Source organism: Gobio gobio (genome assembly GCF_949357685.1).
Source record: "Gobio gobio genome assembly, chromosome: 19".
Taxonomy (NCBI): domain Eukaryota; kingdom Metazoa; phylum Chordata; class Actinopteri; order Cypriniformes; family Gobionidae; genus Gobio; species Gobio gobio.
The window spans coordinates 24398032-24415431 of record NC_137112.1 but is presented as its reverse complement, the minus strand read 5'-3'; the positions used below and the strand labels follow the sequence as shown (position 1 = coordinate 24415431).

General features: G+C 40.9%; 3 protein-coding genes across 6 annotated transcripts in view; 2 read left to right on the top strand and 1 right to left on the bottom strand.

Moving 5' to 3' along the window:
* hap1 (huntingtin associated protein 1) overlaps positions 1-17400 on the top strand; it is a 233793-nt gene that overhangs the window by 101028 nt on the left and 115365 nt on the right. The window lies entirely within an intron of this gene.
* LOC307143490 (keratin, type I cytoskeletal 50 kDa-like) lies at positions 107-3428 on the top strand. The gene is made up of 7 exons (XM_079845107.1): positions 107-731; positions 974-1056; positions 1143-1299; positions 1513-1674; positions 1766-1891; positions 2260-2480; positions 2596-3428. The coding sequence occupies exons 1-7, from the start codon at positions 192-194 to the stop codon at positions 2711-2713; spliced, it is 1407 nt and encodes a 468-aa protein (XP_079701233.1). The 5' UTR covers positions 107-191; the 3' UTR covers positions 2714-3428.
* Positions 2825-9421, bottom strand: krt98 (keratin 98). 3 transcript variants are annotated; one of them, XM_079845115.1, is made up of 7 exons: positions 9088-9421; positions 8107-8189; positions 7865-8021; positions 5913-6074; positions 4439-4564; positions 3445-3671; positions 2825-3224 (listed from the first exon to the last, which is right to left on the bottom strand). In XM_079845115.1, exons 1-6 carry the CDS (start codon positions 9349-9351, stop codon positions 3450-3452), a joined length of 1014 nt encoding a protein of 337 aa, XP_079701241.1. In that variant the 5' UTR covers positions 9352-9421; the 3' UTR covers positions 2825-3224; positions 3445-3449. The 3 variants fall into 3 exon arrangements, with proteins under 3 accessions (XP_079701241.1, XP_079701240.1, XP_079701239.1); XM_079845114.1 differs by having other exon boundaries at positions 3454-3671; XM_079845113.1 differs by having other exon boundaries at positions 2875-3343; positions 3454-3671; positions 9088-9420.

Below are 17400 nucleotides of genomic sequence, written 5' to 3'. Positions count from 1 at the left end.
CTCTGCCTCCAGGCATGTGCTGGGCGGAGAGTGAAGTTTTGAGTTCATATTCTCCCCTCACCCCCTCCTTCATCTCTACCTCCACCCACCCCTTACCACATCCCACAAACATATAAAAATCAATCAGCCTCATCTGTGAATCACATTCCCTCTCCGTCCAGCAAAAAGACTCTCTCCTCTGCACCCCAGCAATGACGTCCTTCAGCAGCCGTAGTTTTGTGTCTTCTGGGGGGGGCTTTGGTGGAGGCTCCATGCGGGGTGCTTCTCGGTCTTCATTGATGGGCGGCGGAGGCGGCGGCGGCGGCCGCATGAGCAGCATGCGTGCCGGGAGCATGTATGCGGGTGCAGGAGGCCAAGGGGCCCGTATCTCCACTGCGTCAAGCACCTTTTCAGCTGGTGGTGGCGGTGGAGCAGGTTATGGCTTTGGTGGTGGCGCAGGTGGTGGAGCAGGTTATGGCTTTGGTGGTGGCGCTGGTGGTGGTGGAGGAGGCTTTGGCTTTGGTGGTGGCGCTGGGGGAGGCGATATGGACCTCAACGTGACCGTCAATGAGAAAGCAACCATGCAGAACCTGAATGACCGCCTGGCAACTTATCTGGAGAAGGTGCGCACTTTGGAGAAGGCCAATGCAGATATCGAACTGAAGATCAGACAGTTTCTGGAGAACAAAACCTCACCTACTGCCAGAGATTACTCTGCCTACCAAGCAACAATCAGTGAACTCCAGGATAAGGTACTGCTACTGTAAAACTTCACAACATCTCTTGCACAAGAAATGTATTGTTTTCATAGCTGCAGGATTATGGGTGTGGTCATGTCCTCATTTGAGGTTTCTGCACGTCAAAATGAAACAAAGCCATTCGAGTGCATTGTACAGTTGTGTATGTCAAGGTTTACAATACATGGGTGGATGAGACAATATTTGCATTTTGTGAATGTATATTTGAAAACTAAATGTGCTGTTGTCTCTGACAGATCCAAGATGCCACCCGTGTCAATGCAGGAGTCTACCTGGATGTTGATAACGCAAAATTAGCCGCTGACGACTTCAAGACCAAGTAAATCCAAGTCTACAGTTTACTTTACCTTTGCTCTTATTTTGGTGAAAAGTTGCTAATAAGCTTCTCTGGTTTGATCCATTCAGGTATGAAAATGAATTGGCCATGCGTCAGTCTGTGGAAGCAGATATTGCTGGGCTGAAGAGACTCCTGGATGAGCTGACATTGTCAAGATCTGACCTGGAGATGCAGATTGAGGGCTTAAAGGAGGAACTTATCTTCCTCAAGAAGAACCACGAGGAGGTAAACCACTGAAAAACCTGTCCAAATCAATCATGAGAGGATATTACTGTTTGATTGACAAACACAATCTTTTGATCTTGCCAAAACAGACATGTTAATCTTATGAACTAACAAGGCTGTCAAATGTGTGGGCCTGAAAAGCATTGTAAATCAGAGGAATGTGCCTCAGGGGCCATATATACATCATTTCGAATTTGTCTCTTCTCTTTGTAGGAACTGGCAACCATGCGCACTCAAATGACTGGTTCAGTGAACGTGGAGGTGGATGCGGCTCCTCAGGAAGATCTGAGTCGCGTGATGGCTGAGATCCGAGAGCAGTATGAAGGCGTTGCTGCCAAAAACCATCGTGAACTAGAGGCCTGGTTTAAAACCAAGGTAGAAGAGGGTTCCTCTAGCCAAAACTAGAACAACCAAGTTTTGTTCTTTGAAGATGCTTGACTAAACCCTGAATGTTATTTATCTGCAGTCAGAGACAGTGATTAAGGAGGTTGAGACCAATACAGAGACCCTACAAATGTCCAAGTCTGAAATCACAGAGCTTCGACGCACCCTTCACGGCCTGGAGATTGAGTTACAATCTGAACTCAGTAAAGTAAGTGTGTGTGAGTTTGTTGGGATACATCTATAGGATGATGGTATCGGCTGCTGATATAAACATTTTAAACCAGTCTAAGCTGTTTTAAGCTACATTGGGTTAACTGGTCCCCAAGCCTGGCCAAGCTAGTGTTGTGTTTGTTTAGTAGGCAGCCAGGTTGACAAGTGCCCCAAACCCCTCTGAAACCTGCAAATCAGATGATAGGGAGACCTGATAAGACCTAATATTCTGCAATTCCATCCTTTAAACAGTTTAAACAGTTTTTTCAGCAGCGTGGTTGAACGTCTACCATTTTTTACCCAACATATACTTCTTATTCCACTCTACACTAATACATACTCAGCATCTCCACTCTTATTTTACAGAAAGCGTCTCTTGAGGGAACTCTTAGGGACACAGAATCACGATACTCTATGCAGCTGACTCAACTGCAGGCTCACGTAACAAGTCTGGAGGAGCAGATTGTTAATCTCAGAGCCGACACAGAGAGACAGTGTCAGGATTACAAAATGCTGCTGGACATCAAGGCCCGGCTGGAGATGGAAATCGCTGAGTATAGGAGACTGATGGATGGAGAAGCAAGCAGGTAGGAGGTGGTAGAAGGTGGATAATGATACTGTAAAATGAGTGTGTGTGTTTATGATTGGTTTTACCATTTCTGAGGAATATACATCAACATTTTCTCTCTTTGTCACCATTAGCAGTTTCAGTGTAGGAGGAGGAGGAGGAGGAGGAGTAAGCTCTACCAAATCCGTCAAGGTGAAGACCATTGTTGAAGACATTGTTGATGGGGAAGTGGTGTCAACTACTACAAAATAAACACCAAACACCATCAAAGACCGCCCATCTACACCTGTCACGCCAGTCTTCAGGCCTTGTGCTACACTATTGTTAAGAATAAAATCAGTGATGGTGCAGAAACATGACTGTGAAGTTAAATCACTTTACTGTTTTGAGTCAATATGAAAGCATCGTTTCTTGATGTTTCTTGTTTAATAATGATACAGTTTGAGATGTGTACATGTTTGCAGTACATCAGGCATATGTGATTGTCATTCAACACTGGGAAACAGAGAGCTGAAATTATTTGCACAGAAAAAAACTAAATTACATTGATATATTCATGTTCATAATCTAAGATAAACTTCCAATTTAATTGTGCATTGCAGAGGTCTTGAACATAGGCATTAGTAAGACGTGACATCATCAGCTGAAGTGTGTTTTTGAGCAGATTAGTTATTTTCCTCATAAACATCCATGGTCTCACTGCTCTCAATAACCTTCCCATTCAAGACGGTTTCCACCACTATTACAGTTTTAGTGACAACTTCTAAAAACAGACAATAAGAGATGGTTAATTAGTAGTGCACTACAAAGCTTCATAGCGATGTAATATATTTATACAAAAAAAAACATTTATTATAAAATAGTCACTTACTGTGGGACTCACTGTAAAAACATAAGGGAGAGAGCTGGTGTCAGTAAAGCAATTTTTCTAACTTCTAAATCAGCATCCAATAAATCACAAGATATCAAGAAAATAATTCCACGAGCATCACCTTTTATCTCCATCCAGCAGTCTCATGTACTCTGCGATCTCACGCTCCAGCTTGGACTTTATGTCCAGCAGCGTTTCATAGTCTTGTTTGTTTTTGCTAATGTTAGCATAAAATTTACCAAGCTTGTCCTCCAGGCCTGTGACAGTGACTTGAAGCCCAGCCAACTGGTCCCCGTAACGGGCCTGCTTTTCCTTCAGTTCCTCATCAAGGGTTGACCTCTGTGGATAGGCATTTTATATATATATAAATAGATAGATAGATAGATAGATAGATAGATAGATAGATAGATAGATAGATAGATAGATAGATAGATAGATAGATAGATAGATAGATAGATAGATAGATAGATAGATAGATAGATAGATAGATAGATGATAGATAGATAGATAGATAGATAGATAGATAGATAGATAGATAGATAGATAGATAGATAGGCATTATCTATGCACACACATATAATACATTATAAATATATATCTACACACTATATACAGTTAAATACATTATATATATAGTATTTGTAGGCTATATATTATATCATATTATGTTATGTTATATATGTATGATATATGCATATATATTTATACATTATTTAATTATATTTATTTTGCAATGCACACAGTGATTGTTTAATGTTATTGGATGCATTAAGGCAGAAATTATATATAAAAAGTGCTAATAAGCCACACTTTTGAGGCACTATCTTCTATTTAAATAGTCTATCTCTTGTTCTTCTAAATGTGTAAGCTTAGGAAATTACAGCACATTTCCCCTGACTGTTCTTAAAGCTGGCAGAGTGCTGGTTGGTGAACTAGAGGGGGAGAGGCTGGAGCTCATGGACAGGAAAAAAAAAAAAACAGCCTGGCACAACACGTTCTGCCGAGACATGTTGCCACAGACTTGGAAATTATTCTGCATTACTTCTTCACTTTAAACTACAACCCTATTTTTTTTGCTATAAAAATAAATGAGTGTGTAGGTTTACAGTGCTCTTCTGGGTCTGCAGTTCAATCTGTAGTCTTCGTAAAGTGCTTGTCAACTCCTTCAGCTCTGTTCTGCTGTCCTGAAGATCTGTGTTATCTGTGACCACCTCCTGTTGCACTGTGGTGATCTGCAGTTAACACCAACAAAAACAACAATTATAACATCATACGCATCCCATCCCCCTATAAAACAATATTTTAATCTGTTAAAGGTGCACTATGTAAAACATTTTCAGTAAAATATCCAAAAACCTCTAAGCCAGTGTTATATATTTTGTTCAGTTGAGAACTTACAATATCCCAAATGTTTCCAACTATTTGTAAATCGTGAGAAAATTGCTATTTTAACCAAGGAACCGGGACGTGTGAGGATGTCGCCTGTCAATTGTGTCATATTATCTGCGGTACCCTCTGTTTCCGGTTTTACTTTGCAGAAACGCTTTACTCTTACTGCAGTGTGCAACAAGTGTCATAGCAGCTGCCAAGCGAACGTAGGCATTAGTAAGAGTAACATATATGATAAACAGAGCTGTGTTATCTCATACTCATGACCGGAAAAGCGGAAGTGGCGCCGGCGACTATGGCATATTAACAGTCCCGCTGCTCGCGAGGCGTGTGTTCCGCTCTTCTTATTAACAATCGCTCCAGCGGCCTTGCTCAGCTCCACAACACTCGGTCCTGCTCTGCTTCATACTACAGTAACGTTAATAATCTCATACATGAACATGAGTCCTATCCCGATTCTTTTCCACCCGCTGTGAGGTGAAGACCACATGTCCCAAGATTCTGCACTCAAACATGGCGTCATCAAACTATGCCTTTGTTTTGAACAGGCGACCTCTAGTGGACGGAAAAGTTACATAGTGCAGCTTTAAAGGGATAGTTCAACACCCTAGTTGTTCCAAACATGTATGAATTTATTTCTTCTGCTGAATACAAAATAAGATTGAATTAATTGACTTCCATAGTATTTTATTCCATACTATGGAAGTGAATGGGGCTCTTCAGCTTTTTAATACTTTAGTTACCCATATTCTTCGAAAATATGTTCTTTTGTGTTCAACAGAAGAAAGAAATTCATATAGGTTTGGAACAACTTGAAAAGTAAATGATGTAAATGATGACAGAATTGTATTCTTTGGGTGAACTAAATGTGATATATGTGACCAAATCAGTTTTTCAGACATGTAAGACGGTAAAATGGTAGATATTTACATATTAAATCATACTTAAATATTTAAAGGATTACAATTATGATTTTTTTTCCTAATAAGAAGAGAGAATTTAATGTCACGATGACCTGCCAAATATGTACTCAGTGTTGTAATGTAAAACAAGATTATTTCCTTAGAATTGTAGTTGAGTAAAAGTGCAAGTGTTCAGTTTCAATAGCAGTCAATGGTACAAATGGTTCCCAAATGAATAATTAATCATAATAATAAAGTTACTCAAGTACAAATGCATTTGTGGTTTCACCTTGCTTTCATACCAGGACTCCAGCTCTTGACTGTTTTTCTTAGTCATTGTCTCATAGTCTTGTCTGGTCTCGTTGATGGCCTGCATCAGGTCCATAGAGGGCGCTGCATCCAAACAAACGTTTACCTGACCTCCAACCTCAGGACTAACCAACGACATCTCCTGTGAAAACACATATCAGAAAGTGTGTGATTTGGCACAGGGACAGAGATGGAATGTATTATGATGCAGACATGGTATTAATTTCCTATCAGTAGATTTAATAGGAATAAAAAAAAGAAGTGGGAGTGGTGGGATGAGCCTATAGTCTTTTAATCCCAAACATGTCTGAACGATTTCAGGAGGAAGTGTAGTCTTCCCTTGATGATTTCTATTTATTAAAAAAAATATTTTATCTGTTGGGATTTTTTAAAGAGTTTTTTTAGGTTCATGTGTTGTGTTTATTCATGATTGATGACCTTTCGTAGACCCAAGAGGCCTAGTGATATTACTGTTTATTTTAAAATTATGTAATGGGACGGAAAATCCCCAGCAAAGCTGGCAGCAGAAAAACAGGAGGAAAAAGGAAAAATTGAAGGAAGGAAGGAACACTTGTAATGACCCTGTGTGTTTTTCTGGTGTGGAAACGGTTATCTCTGAAATGGCCTCTAATGGGCAGCTACAGTAACCTAGCCTCTCATTTTCAGAATGCCTTTTAAATTGTTTTTAAGAAAAAAAAATCTAAATAAAGGACTTTAAACAGACTTTCTTTCCATCTACATTAAGTTTAGAAGCAAGGATGCATTACATTGATCAAAAATGACAATAAAGACATTTTATGATGTAATAAAAATATTTCCATTTCAAATAAATGTTGTTGTTTAACTTGTAAGTCCATAAAAAAAAATCCTTAAAAACAAAAAAACAACAACAAAAAGCCCTATATCATGGTTTCCACAATTATGGAATGCACAAAAACTGAAACTACAGGATTTGAAGTTTGCATGTCATTTTTTCAATATATGGTAATATATATTAGTTACAGACCTATATATTCCACAGGTTTTAGCTTCCCTGTGTTCAATGTGTACCAGGGTGTGTGCCCGTCTGTTTGTGGGAAGGTTGGAATGTGAGGAGTGGTGGAATCTCGCACTAAGAGAAGATCCACGTCTTTACTTTTGAATTAAATGGGCCGTTCAGAAAGTAGGAACCCGAAACAGAATCCTTAAATGTTTCCATAACAACTTATAAATCTGCACAATGGTCTTCTAGGGACGGCCCCTCTGCAGAAACTGAGTATGTTATGGGGTGTTCACACTGACCGTGATTTGCAGCGACAAAGCCACTGGAAATCATTTATTTTCAAGGACAGATACTGTGCTATTAGTAGCAGTTCATTTATGCCTTATGCAATATCTTATTACAGATATGCAAAATAGTCATTCATTTGTAGCAGAGGTAGCTACTAGTAGTAATTAGGATAAATAATGGTGAAGTATAGTGCAACTTGTTAAGCTAACAGGCTAATGAGCTTGAAGATAATGCAAGCTAACTGAAATAAATATAAGAGAAATGCTTTATTTGCTTTATTTATATCACCATACCACATCACCATGGTGATATTTACTGTATACAGTTCAGTGGAAATGTTTCCAACTTACTTATATAACAGCTTTGTGTAAAACAGGAATCAATTTGTGGGTGGAATATCTGAATCGCCAGGCTCATGGGCAATGCCCTGAATAGAAATCCTGTCATGGTAATATTATTGCTGTTTACAAGCTAGAATTTGTCCTTCTTGGATATGTATAATAATACATACACTATGGAACGGAACACCAATCGACTGAATTCTGTCCATTTTAATGAAATGAAATAAGCATTTTTACAAAGATAAGAGACAGAATAGGCATAACCCCACTGAAGATTCAATGAGACAGGTTAAGATGGGAAATGTCTGTCATATATCGTACCTCCTCGTGGTTTGCCTTCAGTGTGATGAGATCCTCGTTCAGAGCCTCAGTCTGCATCTCCAGATCTGACCGATTCAAGCTAAAGTCATCCAGAATTTTCCTCAGATTGGCGATGTCAGCATCAATGACCTTACGCGCAGCCAGCTCATTGTCATACCTGAAGCGATGGTTCACAAAATTAATTACCAATAAATGGCCAATTAAATCAAACAATTGCAAGATGACAATATTTAGTTTCTCACTTAGTCACGAAGTCGTCAGAGGCCAGTTTGACATTGTCCACATCCAGGACGGTTGAGGCATTGCCTTGGGAAACTGATTGAATCTGCCAGTAAAAAAAAAAAAAAAATGTAGTAAACTATACAGATGATTACACAAACAGCAGGTGTCAAAGATGTCAGTCTTTTTAGAAGGTTACAGAAAATACGCCCCCAGAACACTGAATTCCAAATAAGAAGGAAAAAAAGCAGATTAGTCTATTGCACAATAAACAGTCTGGCACCTGGAGTCATTTTCATTTTAGAGCTGGTTTTTGGTATTTGTGGAATTCAGTACAACCACAGAAATGGATCAAAAGCCAAATCTGAAACCAAAACGTGTTCAATCTGTGTCCAAGCATATCTGTCTAGATCAGTGGCTCTTAAATGGTTTGGGCAAGTTAGGCCTCTACCCTACTTTTTGGTAATTTCATGACTTAATTGACAATATATCTATGACGTTGCATGCTTGTAATTAGACAGGACAGGACTTTTTTTTTCACGCAATATGTATTTTAACGGTATATTTGTGTCTTTGTTACGAAAATAACATTAAAATAACGATAATGACATATTGCGCGACAACAGAATTTTTCTCAGACACTAAACTGCGTTTGACAGACATGTCAACAGCTTTCACACACATCTTTCAAAATAAAAGTTTTGCATCAGAAATGTTTGTTGTTGTTTTTTTGACTACTCATTCCATGACTTAAAACGGCCGTGCGACCCACCAGTTGAGAAATGAACGTTTTAATAATTGTAATAATCTTATATATATATATATTTATTTATTTATTATTCATATTTATTGTTGTAGGCCTATATTGAATTTTTTATTAGCTTTATTTAATTAATGAAAATATTTTAATAGTTTTAGTTTCACAGTTCAGAGAAGATCGCTAATTACATGTCTGCATACTCAAATAGCATGTCATCCACTCTGTTTGAAGACCCTGAACTCACCTCGTTTCTCAGGTCCTTGATGGTGTCCAGAAAGGGGTTGGGGTCGAATGTGTCATCTGTGCGACTGTCATCCCATTCCCTGATATTGCGCTTTAGATCAGCGTTGGCCTTTTCGAGTGAGTGCACCTTGTCAAGGTAAGAGGCCAGCCGGTTGTTCAAATTCTGCATGGTGGCCTTCTCACCAGCGGGCGAGCTCCTTGGAGATACCCGGGTTCCTCGACCACCGGCTCCTCCATAAACACTGATGGCTCTGGGTGAAGACATAATGCCGTCCTAGAAAAGGTCACAAACGTAGAAGTGGGTTACAAGACACAAAAGCAAACGCTTGGCTGTGACTTTGTAAGATCAAAACAATCTTTAAATACTTGCCCAGGATGGGGGAGGGAAGAGGGGAGAGGACGTTTTGCTTTCCAAAGAACAGGTGGGTATGTACGTTGCCCTCTAGAACCTGAATATCAACATTTTTTGTGCTGTTTAAAGTCAAAATGTGACATTTCCTGTCCTGGACCCAATTATCAAGAATTCTAATTATAATATTTCCATTAAACCGAAAATCAAATGTGTATCTAAAATAAATATACCCAGTTGTTGGAAATAAAATGATCAAACTGGAGGGGCAATACAAAATTTGGAAAGGCAAATTTTACCCATCCTGTATTTAAGTCTTTATAGGCATTTTTAAATGAATGCATAGGATTGTGGGATATCAAAAGTAGCAAAGGATACATCTGCTGTATTCAAAAATTGATCAGATGAAGTTCTCCCAGGAGTCGGAAAGTGAAGGACGTGCCTTGATGCCTTCCTATCTTGAAATGTGTCCTCAGAAGGCAGCATTCTCCAGTTTTCGGACTCAGCCAAGTGCTGTTTGAAATCGCCCCCTATACCCTCATTCAATACTCCCTACATTACTCCACTAATATAGTCCACTTGAAGGAGTAAATGAAAACGAGTGAGGGAAGTCGAACACTGATACTGCCACTTTTGCATAGTTTCTGCTCGCTGTTTAACAATTATTTGAAACATAGCAAACTAAAGCTCCAGTAGTAATGAAAAGATTCATCTTGAACTCTGCCATTGAAACTAGTATGTATAAACCGTAATTAAACAATTAAAAAATCTATTGAAAAGGAATTTATACCTGTATGATTTTGGCCTACACTGGACCAGCGCGTTATGGAAAATGGATGGATGGATGATTGATTCAGCTGCGGGCGCCATCTTCTGGTGAAACGCGGGAAATTATTCAGTGCGTGACTCACAGTGCATTATGTGTATTCTCTAGCCGTTGAGCGTACATACATACACTCGTTATTGCGGTACATTGTGGGATTGAATGAGTGCACTCAGTAACGTCCACTATGGTTTCGGACACCACTAAAAATGGCTGTCCCTTCAAATAGTGCCCCATTTAAGAATATGATTATTTTCTTTTTTTTTTACACTGGCAGATATGCCATTCGTCTTGGACGTATACTGTCACCCACTGGTGCGGATGTAGTATCAAGTAAAAGCATTTTTTTGGGTGCGTCTCAATCAGCTCGCTAGTTCAGTAGTCAGGGCACTGATCAGGGAGTCAGCCATTTTAAGGGCTGTCTCTCAATAGCAGAATCTTTTCAGTGCACTGAAATGTTCGCTCCCTAAAAAGTCCCACGAACGACATGTGACATGTTGCACTTATATGTAACAAGCAAAGTAGGCTATTTGTCAAAATGTAGCTACTTTAAATAACATTACAAGTAATGTCAGAAAGATATCAGCTCTGGTGTTGTTCATAAATACCAGTTGCGATGTTGTACAATGAGGAAGTTATCATGTCGCCTGAAATAGAGTCAACAGTGTCCCAATGTGTAGTGAGCCAGCATCCTTTACTGTCCTTACAGTGCCCGAATTCGTGTACACGATAAACTGATTCTTCATCTTGGGAGCTATAGGGAACTGATCGAGACGCACCCTTTAGTTACCAATACCAAATTTTATTCTTCATAAGGTGGCAGGCTTAATTTAAAATCAGAAAGTGTGGAATTTGTCTTGTTGACAGGAGCTTCCAGTTCAGAAGAAAGCACAGGCCTAGTGCAGCAGACATAGCAATAGGCAATAAAACACAATAATAATATTATTTTTAAAAAGACAAAATGTAAATATAATTCCATACAAATAATAGAAATATAGAACAATATATAATAGATGTATGAATGTACAGGCATGTTATTTACAAGTGTACAATGTGAGATGTTATTTACAGATGTAAAATTCTGACATGTTTTGTAAAAAAAAAAAAAAAAAAGTTATAAGAGTTTTATTTGTTCCGACTGAAAATAGCCGGAGGGAAGAAGCTGTTCTGGCTTTCAGTGCTCTGTAGTGCCGGCCAGAGGGCAACAGTTTAAAGAGAAAATGGGCTGTGTGCGTGTGGGGTCCAAAGTGATTTTCTTAGCCCTTTTTCTCACTCTGGAAGTGTAAAGATCTTAGAGGTTGGGCAGGGGCATCAATAATCCTCTCAGCCTTAATCCTATATAAATATCTGAACATCTGATTGTGTGTGCCAACACTACATTCAAAATGTAAACAAACGTGTTTCTTTTTATGAGGTGGGTGTGCGGAATATCTGGTTTCACACCAGAAGTTTGTGATGTTTAAGAAGAAAACAACTACCTCTCGTGTAACTGAACCTGTTGGTTTACTCTAAACACATTCTTTACTATAATAACCTTAAAAAAAAGTCACTATCATTTTCTCTTCATTTCTTTCTTTTATTTTTCTATAAGATACATGTGAACATTATCATTTATGTACCATAAATGTACTGTTGTTTGTTATCATCCAGCTTACATGCTAAACATATGACACATCATACATTTATAAATCACAGTTTATCTGGAGAAAAAAAAAAATACATACAAGGCTTAAACTTATACTTCAGAATGCTGCTTCATCTTCTCATCTTGACGTATGTTGTTACGAGGGCCCAGGTACATACCTATTACAGCATAAAGAGATACGTTTTAGATGAAAATATCTACACTTAAAAGAGTGTGCTAGACACTGTAAAGTCTATTGCGTAGGATGATAGATTTGATAAAACCTACACCGATCATGGAAGATATTAGGCAGCAAGTGAACATTTTGTCTTCAACGTTGATGTGTTACAATCAGGAAAAATTGGCAAGAGTAAAGATTTGAGCGAGTTTGACAAGGGCCAAATTGTGAATAGGCTACTAGACGACTGGGTCAGAGCATCTCCAAAACTGCAGCTCTTATGGGGTGTTCCCGGTCTGCAGTGGTCAGTATCTATCAAAAGTGGTCCAAGGAAGGAACAGTGGTGAACTGGCGACAGGGTCATGGGCGGCCAAGGCTCATTGATGCATGTGGGGAGCAAAGGCTGACCCGTGTGGTCCGATCAAAGAGATGAGCTACTGTAGCTTGCCTCTGTCGCCTTTGGCTTGCTCTTGACACTAAATATTCAACTATATTACTGATCAGCTCATTTAAATTATCATTAAGTCATGATTAAGAAATAAAATGTTGAAAATATGATATTAAATGTCCTCATTATTAGATAAAAAGTCAAAAATATGATTTTAAAAGTCATAATAGTGAGATAAATATGACATCATACGTCATAATTATAAGATAAAATGTTGAAAATGTAAAAAAAGTCCTTATCATTAGATAAAGTCAAAAATATGACATGCTAAGTCATTGTTAGATGAACAGTTCAAATTAGGACTTTCTGAGATAAAAATAAAAGTTTTTGCATTTAAAGTCAAAATTATGACTTAAAAATCTAAACTATGATTAAAAATCCAAATTATGAGATAAAGAGCTGAAATTAGATTTTTAAAAGTCTAAATTATGACCAAAAACACACACTAAGACATTTAAGAGATGAAATCATGCTTATTTTTTAAAATGCTCTTTTAATTTTTTTATTCACTCTTATAATAAAAATAGGCCCATTTACATGATTGTTTTCATTTTGTGCAATATATTTTTTACATGCGTTTTTAGATTTTGAAATCAGTTTTTACAACAGAAATTAATCAATCAAAAACTTACTTTAGCTTTTCATCTAAAGCAAAATTGATTTCATTCACATATGTGAAAAACTGTCAATGATTTTGTAATGACATTGATGGCTATTTAAAAGAAAATTTTGTCGCATTCATGTCATTCCAAACTTGTATGACTGTTTTTCTTCTGTGGAAAAAAATTAGAAATGTTGGCACTGGCAACTGTTTGACATGCAGTCATCGTGAAATTATTTCATGCATGTCAGACCTGAAACGGCATATTTAAATGGATGGGAGTAGGAGTTTAGTGAATAACAACTTAAAATGTATCCATCACGCAAAACTGTGACTTCAGATGACTTGTGAAAAGTGCACAAGTTGTACAAACAAACTTTTACAGTCCCAAAACAAAAATAAAATAAAAGATTTAAACATGGTGATTAAAACACAAGACATTTTTAAATGTACATAGGTCTATCATAAAAATTCTAAAACTTTTTTTCTGGTAGGATCTTATTAAAGAGGCCATATTATTTGCAAAGTCTTTATTTTGTTTTTGGGGTCTACTAAAACTCTTGAATGTTCAAAAAACGTCTTAGGTTACGTATGTAACCTCTGTTCCCTGAGAACAAGGAACGAGACGCTACATCAGAAATACGCTACGGGGACACTATCTTTTCGTCTGAAGGGACTGTTTGGCAGGCAGGCCCCGAGACATGGCAACGAGACGCAGAGATTACATACGTAACCTGAGACATTCCCTTTCGAAAGGAAACTCGCGCTGCGTCAGAAAGACGCTACGGGGAACGATATACCCACGCCGCCATGCTGAGGGGAGTGCATGCCCACTGGCAGTGATAACTGTCAGGACAAGCAAATTCAACTGAAATGCCTGAACCACTCCCCCTCTGATCACACAAGGCTGTCAGTGACAGCATTCCCTACGGTCATAGCCCAAGCTATAAGCCTGAGTAATCTTCATACACTAGAGAAGTCCTACCAAGTCCGCTCAAAGGCCTGGAACCAACCACTTCAACAGAAGGGGTTCCTTTAAGAGAATGTGGCTAGGGGACCCGAGGGCGCCCCAGCCAGCCACTATTCAGGAAACTTCACCGAATGCCACCAGGGAGGCCTGACCTGGTGTCGCTTCCGTGGGACACTTCGGCTTGGCTACTGCTGTCTGTTTGAGAACAGAGCCTCTGGACATTCACCTCCCGGAGAGGCATCCAGACTCCTCAGACCGGATCTCAGAGACGGGTATCCTGGAGAGCAATACTCAGCGTAGTGCTTTCCAACCCTTGCTAGCGAGGGAAGTTCATCTGCTCAATCCTAGGATCTACCAAGCACTTATCTTACACTTAAGTGCTCAGGAGACTCAGGCAGCTTCAAGCTCATAGACGACCCTCAAAGGGAGCTCAAAATCTGCCCGGTAGGTAAACCAAGTTGTAGGCTGAATACAAGCAGGTCCCCTCCGGTAGGGACCAAGTAGCAGAAGCGATACTTTGTCGCCCTAGGGTATGAGACCGCCTTCAGATGCTGCCAGCTAAGGCCAGATCACTGATAGCAGGTCCCAACAAGCTGTCAGCGTTATGCCAGTTAATAGTTTCTGAACTGGGAACTCATTCCTTCAGGGAGGCTTGGTGAGGCCTACCACCTGATAGCAATCCATGCTAGCTGCCCGAGAATCCAAACTCAGAAACTCGCCTTTAGGGAGGCCTGGTAAGGCCTACTACCTGATAGCAGGCTATGCTAGCTACCCGAGCATCCTGACTCTGGAACTCACCCTCAGGGTAGCTGGAAAATGGGAACTCGTTCCCTCAGGGAGGCCTAGTGACCTAATAGCAAACCGGGAACTCGACTTGGGACTCGGGAACTCGAATCCAGACTTGGGAACTTGTTCCCTCAGGGAGGCCTGGTGAGGCCTACTACCTGATAGCGGCTCGTGCTAACTGTCAAGTGAGTGAAGCCCAGGAACGCGCCCTCAGGGGCCTGGTGAAGCCTGCTACCCCATGGCAAGCCTTCTGGGAGTCCTGGTGAGGCCTACTACCTGCTAACAGCTCGTGCTAACTGCCAAGTGACTGAAGCCCAGAAACGTGCCCTCAGGGGAGGCCTGGTGAGGCCTGCTACCCAATGGCAAGCCTTCAGGGAGGCCTGGTGAGGCCTATTACCTGATAGCCAAGGCGGCGCACGAGAGGCGATGCTGGCCCTCGGGCCCCGTCTCCAGTCTTTAGACTGTGACGGCTCCCGCCTGCCGGGGACCTGGATCTCAGTGGTATGCAGGTCCTGCGACGCTGCTGAATGCGCCTCCGCGAAGCTGACCCTCGGGCCCAGTCTCCGCCTGGTGCGTGACCACCGCATCAGGGAAACATCCCCTGATCGAGATCCCTCAGCAAATCTGTCTGGTGTACATGCAACACCGCCATGGTGTGAGAAGTAGTGGGCTGACCAGTGGGCTGACCTGCTGCCGTGAATGCCCTGCCATTAAAGCGACACATCGTTTTAAAGGCTTAGATGGCAGGGTTGGAGCTCTCAGTGTCCTAACCCACCCAGATGCGAGATTGCAAACATCCCGTTAATCGGTGGCGACGACACATACCCATATTCTCCTATCCTCCCGACATCAGCGACATACCACTGATTTCAGTGAATATGAGCCGAATATGGGTTATTCTATGCCCTCTCAATCTAAATAGGAAGATTAGGAAGGAATGAAAAGCCCAACTGAGCCAATGATTTATGGCCGGGGAGAAATCGATCATTTAATCTAACACAAGCGATCTCTCCTCTAACGCACCAACATGGCAGCCGCAGCCCGCCTGCAGCGCGTTTCATAACATTCAACGGTTCAGAATACACGGTCGGGATGGCTGAGAAGATTAATCTCCCTTCTCGCCGCCATCCCTAGAGCACTTGCAGATAAGTCTCGTCAGCCGCCAGATCATCTGAGGGAAGAACGCCTTCCCATGACGATCAGCGAGCTCCATCCGAGAAACCCCTGCCGCACGTCCGCGCTCAGCCTCGGCGTGAGCGGGACAGCACACTCAAAAAAAAAAAATGTATGGCAAAACATAAGATTCATGTATTTGAATTGCATATAAATTTTCCATGCATTTGGATTACATAATTTTAACATAAACAAATTAATAAACTTAATGTGATTCATGTAAGTCATACATAAATGTAACAGGTAAGATTTATGTAATTGTATTGTGTCAGGGTTGGTGAAGGGATAGGAGCGAGGACTCAGAGATGCAGAGGAAATGGGTCTTTTAATGATAAAAATAAAATAAAAAACAAGACAAAACAAAACTACCCCGAGGGGGAAAAACAAGACTTGACTTGAGCTTGACTTGACTGGAGCAGGGAAACATGAGGTACATTCGACGACGATACCGCACTGGACTGCAAACACAAGGAGATTAAATAGGGAACAAACAAAAGAGGGTAACGAGGGAAGACAGGTGGGGCAAATGAACCAATAATCAGGAAACAAGGTGGGCGGGGTTAGACAATGGACACGAGCACATGGCACAAAGAAACACTTAACAAGACATGTGCTCAAACCAAACATGACATGAACATGCAGCTAATGAGAACTCATCAGCTGCATGTTCACACAAAACATGACAACATGACGCAGCACGTAGCCAGTGAAAAACACCAACCACGTGCTACACAACATAAGACAAAACATAACATGAAAGCACACGGCCGATGTAAACATGAACCGTGTGCTACACAGACAGAAGAGCACACGCTCATGTGACAAGAGAGTGACAAAACAAACACGCGGAGCATGAATGTCCGAATCCCAACACAAAACTGAAACCCAAACTAGACTGAAGTGCTGGGATCCGAACACCACGCCCCGCACACAAAACACAAGGACAGAAGAGCACGCAGCTTGAGCATGCTCAAAGCTGCGCGCTCACACAAGACAAGACAAACAATACAGGAGTGTCAGGGCTCTGTCACAAACCAAGAGTAAACTAGACCGAAGTGACATAACCCTGACACTACCCCCCATCAAAAGGGACGCCACCTGGCGTCCCTAACGAGGGACACCAAAACAAGACAGGAACAAGATAACAAGACAGATACACAGACCAAACACAAGACAGGAAAATCAAAACACAGAGACAAAGAGGGGAGGGAGGGAGGGGAGCCAAGTCAGAGCCAGCAGGACCGCGAAGAACGTCCCTAGCATTGACCAGGGAGGGACGGGAGGGTTGAGCCAGGGAGGCTCAGGTGAGTCTGGAGTCCCGGCAGAAGGCCAGGGCGGAGCAGGAGGGACGCACCATGGTGA

Bases quoted from the DNA above. Each gene is read 5' to 3' on its own strand.
- krt98 (XM_079845113.1), bottom strand. From the start codon at position 9,351: ATGTCTTCACCCAGAGCCATCAGTGTTTATGGAGGAGCCGGTGGTCGA. The intron at 8,190-9,087 runs GTGAGTTCAGGG...TTTTACTGGCAG, and splicing joins TCAAGGACCTGAGAAACGAG to ATTCAATCAGTTTCCCAAGG. The intron at 4,565-5,912 runs GTGAAACCACAA...TGTTAACTGCAG, and splicing joins AGTCCTGGTATGAAAGCAAG to ATCACCACAGTGCAACAGGA.
- LOC307143490 (XM_079845107.1), top strand. From the start codon at position 192: ATGACGTCCTTCAGCAGCCGTAGTTTTGTGTCTTCTGGGGGGGGCTTT. The intron at 732-973 runs GTACTGCTACTG...TGTCTCTGACAG, and splicing joins TCAGTGAACTCCAGGATAAG to ATCCAAGATGCCACCCGTGT. The intron at 2,481-2,595 runs GTAGGAGGTGGT...TGTCACCATTAG, and splicing joins ATGGATGGAGAAGCAAGCAG to CAGTTTCAGTGTAGGAGGAG.